The following is a 16,905-nucleotide window of genomic DNA, read 5'->3' as shown; positions in this document are numbered from 1 at the left end:
AACCTCTGACAACATTGGGATAAGATGGAGGTAAAAAACGGAGGAGAGATCAATGCGTCTGCATGTTATCAACTTCATCTTATTTATCATCATTCAATAAAAATAATATCACAGGGCCCGGTCACTATCAGTAAAATATTAAAGTTTGACCTCTGTAACTACATACATGTAGTACATGTAAGGTCGCAATGACCTACTTTTTGTCAACATTACAGATGCCGCGGTGTCTTCCAACAAAATGAGCTTCTGGTTTCAGGGGTAAATGATGGCAAACAGGCTAACAACATTGAGGATACTGAAGGCAACGCGGCAATTCCTTTTGGTTCTTCTCCCATCCAGATGTACAAGCAGCAGAATTGTCTGAAAACGTCTCGCTGGGACCAGAGGGTTGTAGTTTTGTCCTCTCTGAAAGAAAAATCAACTATTTCTGAAGTGGCAGGAATCAAGGGCAGGTCATTTTGCTTATCAGATTGATAGGTGTTTCTTCAGTTATTTATAATTGGCAAAGTTAATGACGAATCAATGAGAGTTACGGTGATTCTGTTTGCCAACATGCGCGTCCAAGAACGTCATGGACCATCTGCTGTTCGGTCGCTCATCTTTAAGTAGTGATCTTGGTTTCGGAGGAGCATTCACGTCTTGGCCAAGGGAGGACAGTGGTTGCCTCTCGTCATTATAATTTGGAACGCTCAGAACAGTAAGTTCCCATGAGAGTCTATTGCTTAATCACCATCGTCTTCTCGTCTTTTCGCTCCTCAGGAAGGTTTAAATGTTTGTATCGAAACTACAACGTTTTACGCTCTGTGTACAGACATCATCCACGTTCTTACTTTGTTTAGGAAATATTTCATGCGATAACTGCCAATAAGTGTGTCTGCATGTGTGTGAGGGGGGGGGCACTTTGAAAAATATTTCCGAAAGGGAAACGGAGCCTAAAAAATCAAACTTTACTTGCTTTGTTTACTTACAAAGAATGATACCGTTGACGCATTATTCTTTTGAAGTACACAAAATAAAGCAAATAAATGATATTAAAATAAACATGAATTGATAAATAGAATTAACTAAACGAGTAATTGCCGTCAAGGCTGTACTGTAACCGTTCGTGCTTTTCTAACATTCAGGACCTGAGGATGTTTATAATGAAGGCAGTTTTTCTTTCCAGGGACATCAACATGGCGATGTTGCAAATGGTCTGTCTCATTGCCGTGGTCAGCGCTGCCACCGCTGCTAGTAAGTTATGTTATAATTTGAGGCAAACCCCCATTGCTTAAGTTTTTGTTGGAAGACAGTTTGGTGTTAGATGAAGAAGGCATGCTTGTGATTCCCTGTTGTCTTTCCTAGGTTATGATGTGGCCGGGTACACCCATCGCAACGGTGACTGCCATGGTAACGACATAAAGTATATTTCGAGGACAACCTTGGCCGTTTGTACGGCGGAATGTAATAAGCGGTCCACCTGCAAGACATTCCTGTTTGTGGCCCGTGGCAGCAGTAGTTATTGTTGGCTAAAAAACAATGTGTGTTCTGGACTGACTTATACAAGCATGAAGACCTTCCACTTCTACAACAAGAGAGCTGGTTATTCGGCACCAAAAGGTAAGTGTTCAATGTCTATACTAAATTATAGGGAATCACAAGCATGCCTTCTTCATCTAACACCAAACTGTCTTCCAACAAAAACTTAAGTTTTGAGATGAAGAAGGCATGCTTGTGATTCCCTGTTGTCTTTCCTAGTTTATGATGTGGCCGGGTACACCCATCGCTACGGTGACTGCAATGGTAACGACATAAAGCACATTACGAGGACAACCTTGGCCGTTTGTACGGCGGAATGTAATAAGCGGTCCACCTGCAAGACATTCCTGTTTCTTAAGATTTAAAGAACAGGGTTTGGGCTATCTCTACTCCGGTCCACTGCGTACGGAGTGTAAAGGTTTGTAGATGGTCGATTTTCCGACCAAACGGTACACAATGTTATCTAAAGAAAAGAAAAAGGCTAAGTGTTCACGGTACATGTATATTACTAGCCAACCCTTACCAATGACGAGGCTTGGGGATCGGGGCAAAAGCTGCATGTGGTGACAGACTACCATCAACTTAACATGAGTACTCTTCTTTGGTAGTGTGGCCGGCCTATCCTTGGGCCCCGACAAAAGGATGCATGAAGCTGTACAAACACCTGCATTCTTTTGGTGCAAGCCCAAAACGTAAATCCAATGGCCAGCTGTACAGTTGGACATCCACTGAGTGCCGGGATTTCTGTGCTGCACGCCCCGGATGCCGTGCCGTAGACTTCACGACTGACAAGAGTTGCTGGGAACACACCAAGAGTGCGTCGAGGGTTGCTATCGCAACTACCACAACATTACAAACCTCGCAATACGCCAAGGAAGGCTCATGTAGTCATGGTAAGCTTGTTGGTATGATTCATTTTCAAAGACAAGGAAAATGCTGTTACCTCTGGGACAAATGATTGAGCAGTAGACTAAGAACGATAAATCGTGGAACCAGAAGCGCAAAATGTTTTCATTTTAATGATCAATCTTATGATGCGGCTTCACCAAAAACTGTGGCATGCGTTGACAGAACTATGTAAGGAAGGAATGTAGATGGTTGGTGGTTAGACTATACATGTAACTAGGTTAGCGGTTATGCTGTCAGAAGGAATGTAGATGGTCTATGGTTTGACCAAAGGGTATACATGTAATTTAGCCGCTATGATGTCTGAAGTAAAGTATGGTTGATGGTTAGACAAAGGTTAACCATGTTACTAAATCAGCTGCTATGTTGTCAAAAGGAATGTAGACTCTCGGGGCAGTGCTTTTCGTCGTCCGATTCATACCGGGTCATTAGGTGAGTGTGTTTGGGAGGAAGCCGGTCCACTGCGTACGGAGTTTAAAGGATTGTAGATGGTTGATTTTCCGACCAAACGGTACACAATGTTATCTAAAGAAAAGAAAAAGGCTAAGTGTTCACGGTACATGTATATTACTAGCCAACCCTTACCAATGACGAGGATTGGGGATCGGGGCAAAAGCTGCATGTGGTGACAGACTACCATCAATTTAACATGAGTACTCTTCTTTGGTAGTGTGGCCGGCCTATCCTTGGGCCCCGACAAAAGGATGCATGAAGCTGTACAAACACCTGCATTCTTTTGGTGCAAGCCCAAAACGTAAATCCAATGGCCAGCTGTACAGTTGGACATCCACTGAGTGCCGGGATTTCTGTGCTGCACGCCCCGGATGCCGTGCCGTAGACTTCACGACTGACAAGAGTTGCTGGGAACACACCAATAGTGCGTCGAGGGTTGCTATCGCAACTACCACAACATTACAAACCTCGCAATACGCCAAGGAAGGCTCCTGTGGTAAGCTTGCTCTGGGACAAGTGGTTGAGTAGTAGACTGAGAACGATAAATCGTGGAACCAGAAGTGCAAAGTGTTTTCAAATGCCTTCCAATATATTTTAATGATCTATCTTATGATGCGGCTTCACCCAAACTGTGGCATGCGTTGACAGAACGATGTAAGGGAGGAATCATAGATGGTTTGTGGTTAGACCAGAGGGTGTAGGGTAGAATGGGGGTGTTCGTAGCCCAGGCCTGTTATAACTTCGCTGGACCGAAATCACATTTTATGGTTATTGCACAACCGAGTCCTGGTCGTGTCATCGTCGTGTCATGGTCGTCTGCTGGTCGATTTTCCTCCTATGTATTTCACTTCAGCTCCAGCAAAGAAGACCCTCCTTCTCGATCTTCTCATTGTTTTGGACGGCTCCACCGCAACTGGGCTGACCGCCTTCAACTCTGCCAAGCAATATGTCCTCACTCTACTGAGCACCTACAGACTCGGCGCAGACAGTTTGAGAATCAAGGTTTTCTACTTTAATGGTGAGTAGGTTGAAGTATTCTTTATTTGAAAATGTATTACAAAATTTCGAAACCAAAATTTGACCGGAACTCAACCACGCAATGTTCTAATTGGCTCGTTGCAAGTTAGCATGCTGGGCGTGTAGACCGGCCTTGGCCCGCCCCACTTCAGCGTTGCATCCTTGCACCAGTAGTTTTCAATATACTCCGCCTCTCGTTATTTTTGTATATGACGTAGGATTATCAAAATCCTGATCTCAGGATGCAGCGTAGTGGGTTGGAGCCTAGTGTAATGGGCAAGCCGGGCGTGCAGAATTCGGCACTTTCAATTGGCCAGTGCGGCATGATCTCATGTGTGCTTGTTTTGACAAAATAAGGAAGTGAATTGTATCGTTAACTATTTCAGGAGGTGTCTTTACCCCATTCACCCTTGACAACGAATCCAACGTTGCGAGTTACAGGACGAGCATCGGTAACCTGCACTATAACGGCCGGACCGTCAACCTATTATTCATCTTCCAGAAAATAAGCACTTATGTCTACAGCACAAGTGCTACCTTTTACAGGAGCAATGTCGCAAGGTAGGCTGGATAGAAATCAACGAAAGTCAAACCGACTTTCCCGGATATAGTTTACCCTTGACTAGGTTTGCTATATTCCAATTCTCAAGTCAGTACCGGTAGATAATTTCGCAAAAAAGTCGCATGCACCAATCAGGTAGCCTGAAAAGTTCCTTTTATTCAACCACCGTCACGTAGAGGCGTTTCAGTAACTCTTTTTGTTGTTGAGATGGACGGTCTAGGAGATCTTGACTCAAATTCAAAGCTGACGCCTCGGGCCTATTTGCATACCAAGGTACATGACGCCAAGTACTTGATGAAGTGTGTATATATCTTTTGACCAGGTCTGCCTTCCTCATTGGCGGTCTATCCTCCGGCACAAACGATCAGTACAAGACCCAAATCTCCCTCTATATCCAATCTCTGAGCTCCTACATTCGATTCTACTATTTCGCCATCGGAGTAACAAAGGACACATCATTCTGGAATCAGAATCTCGGCAGCCGATATATCCTAACCTCGCTGCAGACCGATTCGACATATGTCGTCAACTGGTTTGTTAGTAAGCAGGCTGCCCTGAAAGTGAAAGGTAGGTTTACAAGACAGATTCAAACGTCAAAAAGACTTTAAGTACAAAACTCTATACCTCAGTGTTTCCTTTCACCTCGCTGTTGGCGCTCCCTCATCTATACAGTGAAGTCTTAAATTTACAATGAATTTGTTAAATTTTAGACATAAACTCTCAATATAGTAGCACTGATAGTGATGTGACGTACGGTACATGTAATAACTCACAAGTGATAGTAGTGTTTTTGCAACTTGCATGAGTTAATTGGCAGAGTGGCTGGCAGAGGGCAAAGACTTGACTGTACTTTTATGTAGGAGAAATACACACCGATAGCTTCTATAGAATAGATTCCCGAAGTGATCCTGGAGAACATGACCTTTCATTAGAGTTAGTTTTAGGTGCCCCACCTTATTCCACTGATGAGATTGTTGTATTTCTCCAGGTCTTGGATTCACCAAGAAGACCCAGAACCTCCAACTTGTCTTGACTTTGGACGGCTCCAGGGCGACCGGTCGCCTTGCCTACTACAAGACATTCAACTTGATCCTCACCCTACTCAGAACCCAAACCATCGGTGGAAACGGACTCAAGCTATACGTCATCCATTATAATGGAGGTCAAGCCAGAGTTATCCGATTCATCAATAACAATGACGTCACAACGAACTTGAAAACATTGATTCGAACTACTATCTACTATCACTACTACGGACACATCAGTAACTCTATCACCTTGTTGACGAAGGTCAGGTTTGTCATCCAGAACTACATCAGTCAGAATCAGCCACGGACTGTTTGGTTGTTGGGTGGGATCAAGGTCACGGACCGAAGGCAGACTCTGGACATCCTAAAGACTATTATGGTGCAGTACAAGGTAGGCAAAATGGACCGCAAAATTTCGAAAAATACTCCCTTGTGATTGGTTGAAATCTGAAGACTGTCTCGACGACGCAAGACTAGTATAGGGCCATTGGCCAATATGAACGAGTCTTGCAATATCCTATATGTTTGGAATTTTATCAGCTTTTACTTTCGGTCAAAAGAAAAATGTTGTGGCTTCTATCTGTTACCATCATAGCTTTGTATTTCAACTTGCAGGTCCCACTCAAATACTACGGCATTGGTTCCGAAGATGATTTAGGTTTCTGGCAGATGGTTCTACCAACTCAATCCATATCTACCAGCGTAAATGTCGATATAAATCATGTTGTTAGCCTGACGGCCACTGCAGTGACTGAAGCTATCAGGGTCATCACAACTGGACCTGTTGTCAAGGATATTGTCAAGTTTGGTGAGTGACACCTGCAGTCCTTAAATGGTGCGCCAGATAAATGTCTGCAGACTGCTTCTGTCCATCTCTCTCCGTTCAATATTAATCAGGGCTAAACACTCTCAGTCGGTAAAGAAGTAAATGTAACCAGATTAAGGAAACGAGCTACGCCACGGAGAAGTGAGCACCTCCTCCTTATCCATACACAATCCCTTCTCTTGGTCATTCTAGGGGAGTGGAATGAACCTTACTAAAACCTCTGCCTCTACTTCTCATTACACGTTCCCTTCTGCTTGCTCAAACATCCATGCATTGAACCTTTAGAAAACGTTGTCGTAAATTCTTCATTTCAGGCGAAACTACCACAACTACATCAACTACAACTACAACAACTCCCACAACAACAACAACGACAATGCCCACGACAACGACAACAACAACTCCCACAACAACAACTACGACAACCACGCCCACGACAACAACAACAACGACGCCCACGACAACGACTACGCCAACGACAACGACAACAACTGGTAAGTGGATTTTATGCGAGGTTATTTTAAAAGGTGACAAAACCGTATTTGTCTTAGAAACAATCTGCTGATAAAAATTTAAGCTATCTGTGAGTATCAATTTCTTTACATGCACTTCAGAGAAGCCCAAGCGAGAGCTGAACCGTGACGTCATCGTGACTCTCGATTCCTCCTCTGCCACTGGCCGCGTTGCCTTCAACAAGGCAAAACAGTACATTCTGACTCTGTTGCGGACCTACAAAATTAGTCGAAGTAACCTGAGGATCTACGTGATCATCTCCTCTCAGACCGTCTCTGTGCCATCTCTGTGTCATCGTCGTGTCATGGTCGTCTGCTGGTCGATTTTCCTCCTATGTATTTCACTTCAGCTCCAGCAAAGAAGACCCTCCTTCTCGATCTTCTCATTGTTTTGGACGGCTCCACCGCAACTGGGCTGACCGCCTTCAACTCTGCCAAGCAATATGTCCTCACTCTACTGAGCACCTACAGACTCGGCGCAGACAGTTTGAGAATCAAGGTTTTCTACTTTAATGGTGAGTAGGTTGAAGTATTCTTTATTTGAAAATGTATTACAAAATTTCGAAACCAAAATTTGACCGGAACTCAACCACGCAATGTTCTAATTGGCTCGTTGCAAGTGAGCATGCTGGGCGTGTAGACCGGCCTTGGCCCGCCCCACTCAGCGTTGCATCCTTGCACCAGTAGTTTTCAATATACTCCGCCTCTCGTTATTTTTGTATATGACGTAGGATTATCAAAATCCTGATCTCAGGATGCAGCGTAGTGGGTTGGAGCCTAGTGTAATGGGCAAGCCGGGCGTGCAGAATTCGGCACTTTCAATTGGCCAGTGCGGCATGATCTCATGTGTGCTTGTTTTGACAAAATAAGGAAGTGAATTGTATCGTTAACTATTTCAGGAGGTGTCTTTACCCCATTCACCCTTGACAACGAATCCAACGTTGCGAGTTACAGGACGAGCATCGGTAACCTGCACTATAACGGCCGGACCGTCAACCTATTATTCATCTTCCAGAAAATAAGCACTTATGTCTACAGCACAAGTGCTACCTTTTACAGGAGCAATGTCGCAAGGTAGGCTGGATAGAAATCAACGAAAGTCAAAACGACTTTCCCGGATATAGTTTACCCTTGACTAGGTTTGCTATATTCCAATTCTCAAGTCAGTACCGGTAGATAATTTCGCAAAAAAGTCACATGCACCAATCAGGTAGCCTGAAAAGTTCCTTTTATTCAACCACCGTCACGCAGAGGCGTTTCAGTAACTCTTTTTGTTGTTGAGATGGACGGTCTAGGAGATCTTGACTCAAATTCAAAGCTGACGCCTAGGGCCTATTTGCATACCAAGGTACATGACGCCAAGTACTTGATGAAGTTTGTATATATCTTTTGACCAGGTCTGCCTTCCTCATTGGCGGTCTATCCTCCGGCACAAACGATCAGTACAAGACCCAAATCTCCCTCTATATCCAATCTCTGAGCTCCTACATTCGATTCTACTATTTCGCCATCGGAGTAACAAAGGACACATCATTCTGGAATCAGAATCTCGGCAGCCGATATATCCTAACCTCGCTGCAGACCGATTCGACATATGTCGTCAACTGGTTTGTTAGTAAGCAGGCTGCCCTGAAAGTGAAAGGTAGGTTTACAAGACAGATTCAAACGTCAAAAAGACTTTAAGTACAAAACTCTATACCTCAGTGTTTCCTTTCACCTCGCTGTTGGCACTCGCTCATCTATACAGTGAAGTCTTAAATTTACAATGAATTTGTTAAATTTTAGACATAAACTCTCAATATAGTAGCACTGATAGTGATGTGACGTACGGTACATGTAATAACTCACAAGTGATAGTAGTGTTTTTGCAACTTGCATGAGTTAATTGGCAGAGTGGCTGGCAGAGGGCAAAGACTTGACTGTACTTTTATGTAGGAGAAATACACACCGATAGCTTCTATAGAATAGATTCCCGAAGTGATCCTGGAGAACATGACCTTTCATTAGAGTTAGTTTTAGGTGCCCCGCCTTATTCCACTGATGAGATCGTTGTATTTCTCCAGGTCTTGGATTCACCAAGAAGACCCAGAACCTCCAACTTGTCTTGACTTTGGACGGCTCCAGGGCGACCGGTCGCCTTGCCTACTACAAGACATTCAACTTGATCCTCACCCTACTCAGAACCCAAACCATCGGTGGAAACGGACTCAAGCTATACGTCATCCATTATAATGGAGGTCAAGCCAGAGTTGTCCGATTCATCAATAACAATGACGTCACAACGAACTTGAAAACATTGATTCAAACTACTATCTACTATCACTACTACGGACACATCAGTAACTCTATCACCTTGTTGACGAAGGTCAGGTTTGTCATCCAGAACTACATCAGTCAGAATCAGCCAAGGACTGTTTGGTTGTTGGGTGGGATCAAGGTCACGGACCGAAGGCAGACTCTGGACATCCTAAAGACTATTATGGTGCAGTACAAGGTAGGCAAAATGGACCGCAAAATTTCGGAAAATACTCCCTTGTGATTGGTTGAAATCTGAAGACTGTCTCGACGACGCAAGACTAGTATAGGGCCATTGGCCAATATGAACGAGTCTTGCAATATCCTATATGTTTGGAATTTTATCAGCTTTTACTTTCGGTCAAAAGAAAAATGTTGTGGCTTCTATCTGTTACCATCATAGCTTTGTATTTCAACTTGCAGGTCCCACTCAAATACTACGGCATTGGTTCCGAAAATGATTTAGGTTTCTGGCAGATGGTTCTACCAACTCAATCCATATCTACCAGCGTAAATGTCGATATAAATCATGTTGTTAGCCTGACGGCCACTGCAGTGACTGAAGCTATCAGGGTCATCACAACTGGACCTGTTGTCAAGGATATTGTCAAGTTTGGTGAGTGACACCTGCAGTCCTTAAATGGTGCGCCAAATAAATGTCTGCAGACTGCTTCTGTCCATCTCTCTCCGTTCAATATTAATCAGGGCTAAACACTCTCAGTCGGTAAAGAAGTAAATGTAACCAGATTAAGGAAACGAGCTACGCCACGGAGAAGTGAACACCTCCTCCTTATCCATACACAATCCCTTCTCTTGGTCATTCTAGGGGAGTGGAATGAACCTTACTAAAACCTCTGCCTCTACTTCTCATTACACGTTCCCTTCTGCTTGCTCAAACATCCATGCATTGAACCTTTAGAAAACGTTGTCGTAAATTCTTCATTTCAGGCGAAACTACCACAACTACATCAACTACAACTACAACAACTCCCACAACAACAACAACGACAACGCCCACGACAACGACAACAACAACTCCCACAACAACAACTACGACAACCACGCCCACGACAACTACAACAACGACGCCCACGACAACGACTACGCCAACGACAACGACAACAACTGGTAAGTGGATTTTATGCGAGGTTATTTTAAAAGGTGACAAAACCGTATTTGTCTCAGAAACAATCTGCTGATAAAAATTTAAGCTATCTATGAGTATCAATTTCTTTACATGCACTTCAGAGAAGCCCAAGCGAGAGCTGAACCGTGACGTCATCGTGACTCTCGATTCCTCCTCTGCCACTGGCCGCGTTGCCTTCAACAAGGCAAAACAGTACATTCTGACTCTGTTGCGGACCTACAAAATTAGTCGAAGTAACCTGAGGATCTACGTGATCATCTCCTCTCAGACCGTCTCTGTGCAGACCTTTGATGACGAAAGTAGTGTGGATCGATATGTGACTTTGATCAACGGGCAGACTTATCGAAGCAGGACACAACATTTTGTAACCATACTGGAAAAAATTGTGGAAATTGGACAACGACTTCCCGCAAGTAGACCAAGGTAATGCATTGCAAAGTCTGATCATTGACCATAATACATATATTGATATGCAGGACATTCATTTTGGTAATTCTGGCATTGTCACATGCTGGCGGCCTTCCCTACGTATACCCTTTGGTCCAACTTGAGGACGTGCAACTATCATCTAGATCTACAGGTATAGATGCACATTTTTCTTCCTCCTCAGGTCGGCAATATTTATTGGCGGTTTCCCAGTACCAACCAATGAAGGAAACAAGTTCAAGGTTCAAATATACATCAGAGATCTGCTTGTGAGACTCAACACCAACGTTCAATACTTCGCCATTGGCGTCCAGACGCAAGGCAAGAGTCTGTTTGAAGAAATCCTTGGAGGAACGGGCAATATTCATGTATCTATCGATACAAGTGAGAATAGTGTCGTGAGCTTCTTCAATCATGGCCAAAGTGACATAGGTAGGTTTGTTGAACAAAATTAAAATCGTCCAGTGTGTTTATTTTTAGATTTGTTTCGTGATATGGCAGCTGATTTGGCCCTCTAGCGGCCAGTTGGGAATCTTCGTGCTTTAAAATGCCTACGGACATGGCTGCGGAATCGAATAATATGAGATTAAAATCAGCTGGACAGCGATAATGAATATCCAGGAACAGCAGCTTCAAGTATTGCTTCAACACTTCTGCGGTTATTTTAGACTGACGTAAATTTCTTTCTACCAACAGGCCCGAAAACACCTAAAAAGACCACTAACATACAGATCGTGTTGACCCTGGACGGCTCCACAGCCACGGGTAGTCTCGCCTTCTACCAGACCTTCGCCACCATCTTCCGCCTTCTGGACACCAACAACATCGGACTCAATGCCCTCCAACTGTTTGTAGTCTACTACAACGGCGGTGAACCTCGCGTCATCAAGTTCAAGACCTCAGCCGACATTGCGGCTTTCTACGGGTTGCTGGTGACCGATCAGATCCGGGCGACCTATTCTGGTGCAACACCTAATACGAAGGGCATCTTGGAAGCGGTGAAAGAGACTGTACGCACTGAGGTATCCCCTAACAAACCAAAAACAGTTTGGCTGCTGGGAGGAATGCAGGTTCGTACGTTTCTTCTGTTGATATCTTTCAATTTACTAGTGATTGTTATAGTGTACATACGTGGGGAACGCGGTGGCACAGCTACCCCTCCTCATTAGAAGTTGGTTATTTTAGGTATCTTGACTAAAAATAATAAATCAAAAGTCCGAAATAGAGTTGGTTGGAACACCCAGTACTCGCATCACATGGTAACTCCCGCTCCAGGTTACTGACCAAGAAGAAGCCAAGCAAGTCTTACTCACGCTCCAATCGGAGTTCAAGGTCTTCGTCTACTACTTCGCCATTGGTGTACAGCAGGACACGACTTTCTGGAGCACTGTCCTGGACTCGCAGTACGTCAAGACAGACAGCCGCTTGGACTCTGATTCTTCCTTCATTACCAACTTCATCATCAAGATTTACAGCGTTGCGCAGAATGTGCAGCAAGGGCCGACCATCACCACCATCATCAAGAACTTTGGAGGTAGGATGCGATGGTTCACGCGGTCTTGTGCTTTTTATAGTCCTTTGATTCTCCTGTGACCGATCCAATTCTCCTGCGACCGATCCCGTTGGCTCAATACACTGCCCTGCTCTATTACCTCGAAAGGGGCTAATTTCGATGGGTGGTAGACTTTTAGTCTGATCTTGTAGGTTATTGGTTCAAGGAATACCATACTGTGACTGCACTAGTTTTCTTGACAACACAGACCTATACACCATCATCAATACGTCCTGATATCATGCGGCAGTTGTGTTGACCCCGCGACACCACGCGGATATGTCTTGGCTTGGTTTTTCGTCCTGCCAAGCCCATGCTGCCCACCAGATTATCTTTTGTGAGCGTCACCCGTTACCCACTACGGTGCCCTAGAATCGCGCCCTTATTTGGCTCGTTGTTTTCTCTCTTACAGCAACAATAGATATGGGAGTTACACGTAAGTTCCCTTATATAAGTAAGATTGTAGTTGGAGAACTTGTTTTTGTAAGGAAAACTGAACTTCGCCATGTTCCTTGTTGAATCATACCACCGGATCAAACACTCCTAAAAGTTGCGAATTGGCGCCAACATGAAAACTCGGTCTCATATGCTTACATCTTGCAGGCATCATTTTATCTCTGAATGGACTATGTAGCATTGGAAGACAAAGGCGTAATGGCGCTAATCATTCCAGTTCTTTCTTGCAGAGGAAAGTACATGTGAGTAGAAATCATTTTTCAATCTTGAATATTGTAATGAAATCTTCAATTCTGCTTTGCTATATCAAGTTTAATTTAACGAAATCCACGACACATGCGCATGGAAAACCATGATAAAATCTCCAGCGGGATGATACTCACAATCAAGTAGGCCTAGGTTACTGCTTAACTTAGAATAACCTGAACACAAGTCCTTGTATCGTGTTAAACGTGTCTTTATATCAAACAAATGAAAGTTGATTACAATAAACTCCTCCTCTTTTAATAGTTCAAGCGAAGTTTGTTAACAAACCAAGCTGCTTTCATGCTATAGTTCCAATGAATATTGTAAGCATACTTTTCCCTTGATTCAGTTCAAATGAAGGTTGTCAATAACAAGTACTGGGTGCAGCGTTCCCTTAACGTCAACAACCCGAGCGTCTGCCCAGGAGGGACCACAGCTAAGGAAGGAGCCTGGTGCGAAAGTAAGTCACGTCCGAAACAGAAACAGTCGTCGAAAGAACGTCTTGAATAGCATCATAATGGAATTCATTGGCAGTCCAAACAAATGGTTCGAATTCAGTTCATGTGATACTGTAATGATGAATCGACCAATCAGAAATTGCTGGTGGTTTATTCCTGCCAGTTTAGGCAGTTGTCTGAATGTGTTTTCCGTGCGATGATGCCTATTCCAATCTTATTGCAAACCGTTGAGTGCTGTGTCTAATAGACAAATGTTTCTCACTTTCAGTTTCCGACCTCACTGCGTTCATTGCCTGGGGTATGTAAAATCAATGTAAATCTCTATAAAAATGTCAAAAAATTACTTTTTTAATAGGGATTGTATATTTCAGGTCTACCAAACTAGCCTCATTGATATTTTGTGTACTGTGTTCGGGGTAGTTCTCTATTCCCAGAGTGTTTACTGTAGCATAATCTTGCGTGCGCATGCGTACCCGGATATTGTGTTCCCACTTCTATCAATCGTAGTGCCGATTCAAAATCCTTCAGCAATATTGCCGCACGTCATCGACAAAACTTCTTCATTTTCAGCCAAGACCATCGGGCTGACAGTCAGTAAGTTCTCGAAAAATCTTCGTGGATTTAGAAAGGCGTCATTTTTATAACCTGGAGTGGAATAAAGTATTAAGAACATGAGTGTTATTGCGATAAACCATAGTTTGTTTGTTAAAGCTCAGCGCTACCAGTAATAGTGTTCAGTTTGACCCTTAAAAAACTTCAATAGGCAATGATGACACGCACAGATTATTCACTTGGAGGCGATCTGCGATAGCCTATCAAGACGACTGAATAAAAAACTAGACACAATTCTTGTTGATTTCTTGGAATTGATTTATCCTCATTGTACCTGTTTTATTGTTTCAGCTCGAACGACAGAGGGCAATGTGGAACACAGTACGTTGTATTTTACAGTAGGGAAAGTTAGGTCAAACATCTCGCAGTTGAAGTTATTCCGCTTTGCAGAGTGGCTTTGGTATATGCTGCATATTTGGATGCATATATACCGTCCCTGTTCTAATGACAAGCCGTATCAATGGGACACGAATGAGGGCTACTCTCTATTATCACATACGTGCGTTGCCATAAATTCCGCGTGCATTCATGCTTCAATTCCGTGTGCGTTTTCATGCTTCGATTCCGTTTCGATTTTATAGTCTTAAGATAAACTTCTCGGCTGCTTTGACTTTCAGTCAAGATCTCTGGGACAAGTAAGTTTGAATACGTGTAATTATTCAACCGATCTGAATGTATATTGTGTAGCTGACCCATGCCTAGTTTCGCTTTAAGTTGAGAATAGATAAAAACAGGAGTTAATAGTTACATTTGGTACTAAATTCCACTGGTGAGTTTCCGTGCAAATAACTTCGATGCCAGTGTTTTAACTTCATAAATAATCTGAAGTTTGTCTGCCCTTTTACTGAATATACAAATTCTGTTTTAAGATTTTTATACAGAAAATGTCATTTTGATTTGCCTCATTTTAGTCCAGCAAACACAAACTGTTCAACAATCCGGTAAGTATACAGAAGACATGGAACAAGTTAAACAGTCAGCCATCGAACAGCAACTTTCGCATGTTTCACCCAGGCAATATTCATCAAACGACACCACTTTGTGGAGTTAAATATAATTATTTTGGCCGCGAATGCGTTCGGGGATTTCATTATAATCCCTTATAGTACTTCAAAATTAATGCAGTAGGCCGTAATGCGACTTTTCGTTATCATTTTTCTTTCGTTTTCTTTTTGTAGGAACTTTGTCTCTTCAAGAAGGTAAAACCTGATCAGTGGTTCAGCGTTCGCAATTTAGCCAAAATTAGTAATTGCTGTAAATAACGATTCCGGCCTGGATTCGGCAGGACCAGAGCAATGACGCTTTCTTGAAATGTTAGCTTGAACTTCGTTGGTATTTTCGGTATTTTTTGCTGAATTTTGCTTTGTGTAAAGCAGATCAACCCAGATACTCGACTGGTAGAACTGGTGTACTGAGCGACAACTGTTGCGGATAGGGTTTTCGTGGCAACAATCACCGATTTTCGGTCACTCCGTTGACGAAGGCATTCCACTCTTTTTAGGTTCCCTTCTTCCAACGTGGATGGTGAAGAATATGGATGAGTGTCCGAGTGGAACCCAAACCAGCGGCAGCACATGCAAGAGTGAGTCATGATAGCTTCAGTAGACTCTCAGTTAGCTCTAACAACATCCACAAAAACCAGAGTCAGTCGTATTCTCAGTCCTCCCCTCGCGCATGTTACATAAGTTCGGTGGTTAGTGCCGAGTGTCGGCCTGAACATGCCCCAAAGATTGTGGTTTCCTTATGGCCTGTCAGTACTTTGCTTCTACAGCTGATGAAACTTGGGTATCATCCAATCTAATTAGTGTGGTTGATGGTCAGTGAAATGATATACTTAGTTTATAAAAACGGCAGCATTCTGCCGCCGATACTGGCTACTGTCTCAGCATAGATAAAACGTTTGGTCTTATTTTTAGGCCCTCTATTTTGTACTTTAGCAAATCACGCATGTCTATTATTCGCTTGATACGTTTTATTTCCAGTCACTAATGGCAATCTGTTCATGGCCTGGAGTACGTATTCCTAATATTTGATTAATAAGTTTGGAATAAACTCATCTAATTCGCTTCATGCTAATATCGGATGTGTGCAATGGGAAGAACGAAAAGACTTCGCGATACTTTGAACTGTGCCGGTGTAACATTTTTAGATGTCCTGGGACATGGTGTCCCGGAACAAAGGACGCTATTGTGCGCTTCTTACCGCTGAGTACATATGGCAATGAGTCTCTATAGAACTGTGTTTTGATCCATTCTTAATCCATCAGCGTACAATTTGGAAAACATATTTTTTCATAAAAAAACGCATCTACTCATGTATAATCATAGTAATAGTCGTATGAGATGATTTATACTTCTTAGCAAAAGAGTGAACGCAACTCCATCGGCTCACAGTGTTCTTCGAATCATTTACCACTAGTTCACAGGCCCGTATGAAATGCAAGAAAATTATGATATGGAATAAACTTTCTATTTCAGTCTCGGCACATGGCGCGCAATATGGACTAGTCTCGCAATAGTGTATGAAAACTGTCGATTTTGCCCGTATACTATGTAGTAGATGATAGACAATATATACGTATAGAATAAGCATTAACCCTTTGTCTTCATATTTCTGACTGATAATGATGTTGGTATATAATTAATTGGCCGGGTCTATTTGGCAAGCCGCTCGCCGAACAGGCATCTTTTTTTGTCCTGTTTGGAGAGCCGTTTGCCAAACAGCACTAAAAAGCCACCCTGTTCGGCCAGCCGGGCTTGCCAAACAGGTAAAAAATCTACCCTGTTTGGCGAGCTCTTCGAAAACTACAAATATTAATGAGTTCGGCTCTCCATTCATGACAAGAAAAAGTCGCTGTTTGGTAAGCCAGGCTTGCTAAATAGTCACTTCCT

General features: G+C 43.1%; 1 protein-coding gene across 1 annotated transcript; it reads left to right on the top strand.

Moving 5' to 3' along the window:
- Positions 1-620: 620 nt before the first annotated feature.
- LOC135498324 (mucin-3B-like) lies at positions 621-16,609 on the top strand. The gene is made up of 34 exons (XM_064788578.1): positions 621-697; positions 1,166-1,233; positions 1,345-1,599; positions 2,127-2,411; positions 3,095-3,373; positions 3,731-3,895; positions 4,281-4,455; positions 4,779-5,023; positions 5,445-5,875; positions 6,100-6,292; positions 6,625-6,804; positions 6,925-7,113; positions 7,173-7,337; positions 7,722-7,896; positions 8,220-8,464; positions 8,886-9,316; positions 9,541-9,733; positions 10,066-10,245; positions 10,366-10,687; positions 10,875-11,122; positions 11,387-11,760; positions 11,966-12,224; positions 12,655-12,678; positions 12,929-12,940; positions 13,294-13,404; positions 13,671-13,700; positions 13,973-13,996; positions 14,306-14,335; positions 14,632-14,649; positions 14,926-14,955; positions 15,193-15,213; positions 15,516-15,596; positions 15,997-16,026; positions 16,492-16,609. Exons 2-34 carry the CDS (start codon positions 1,176-1,178, stop codon positions 16,530-16,532), a joined length of 5,499 nt encoding a protein of 1,832 aa, XP_064644648.1. The 5' UTR covers positions 621-697; positions 1,166-1,175; the 3' UTR covers positions 16,533-16,609.
- Positions 16,610-16,905: the final 296 nt, after the last annotated feature.

Source organism: Lineus longissimus, chromosome 13 (assembly GCF_910592395.1).
Source record: "Lineus longissimus chromosome 13, tnLinLong1.2, whole genome shotgun sequence".
NCBI lineage: Eukaryota > Metazoa > Nemertea > Pilidiophora > Heteronemertea > Lineidae > Lineus > Lineus longissimus.
This window is presented reverse-complemented; position numbering and strand designations above follow the sequence as displayed.

What these genes read in the sequence shown, in the direction of transcription:
- LOC135498324 (XM_064788578.1), top strand. Translation starts at nt 1,176, where the DNA reads ATGGCGATGTTGCAAATGGTCTGTCTCATTGCCGTGGTCAGCGCTGCC. An exon ending in TGGTTATTCGGCACCAAAAG is followed by an intron (nt 1,600 to 2,126) that starts GTAAGTGTTCAA and finishes CTTCTTTGGTAG; the next exon opens with TGTGGCCGGCCTATCCTTGG. An exon ending in GGAAGGAGCCTGGTGCGAAA is followed by an intron (nt 13,405 to 13,670) that starts GTAAGTCACGTC and finishes TCTCACTTTCAG; the next exon opens with TTTCCGACCTCACTGCGTTC.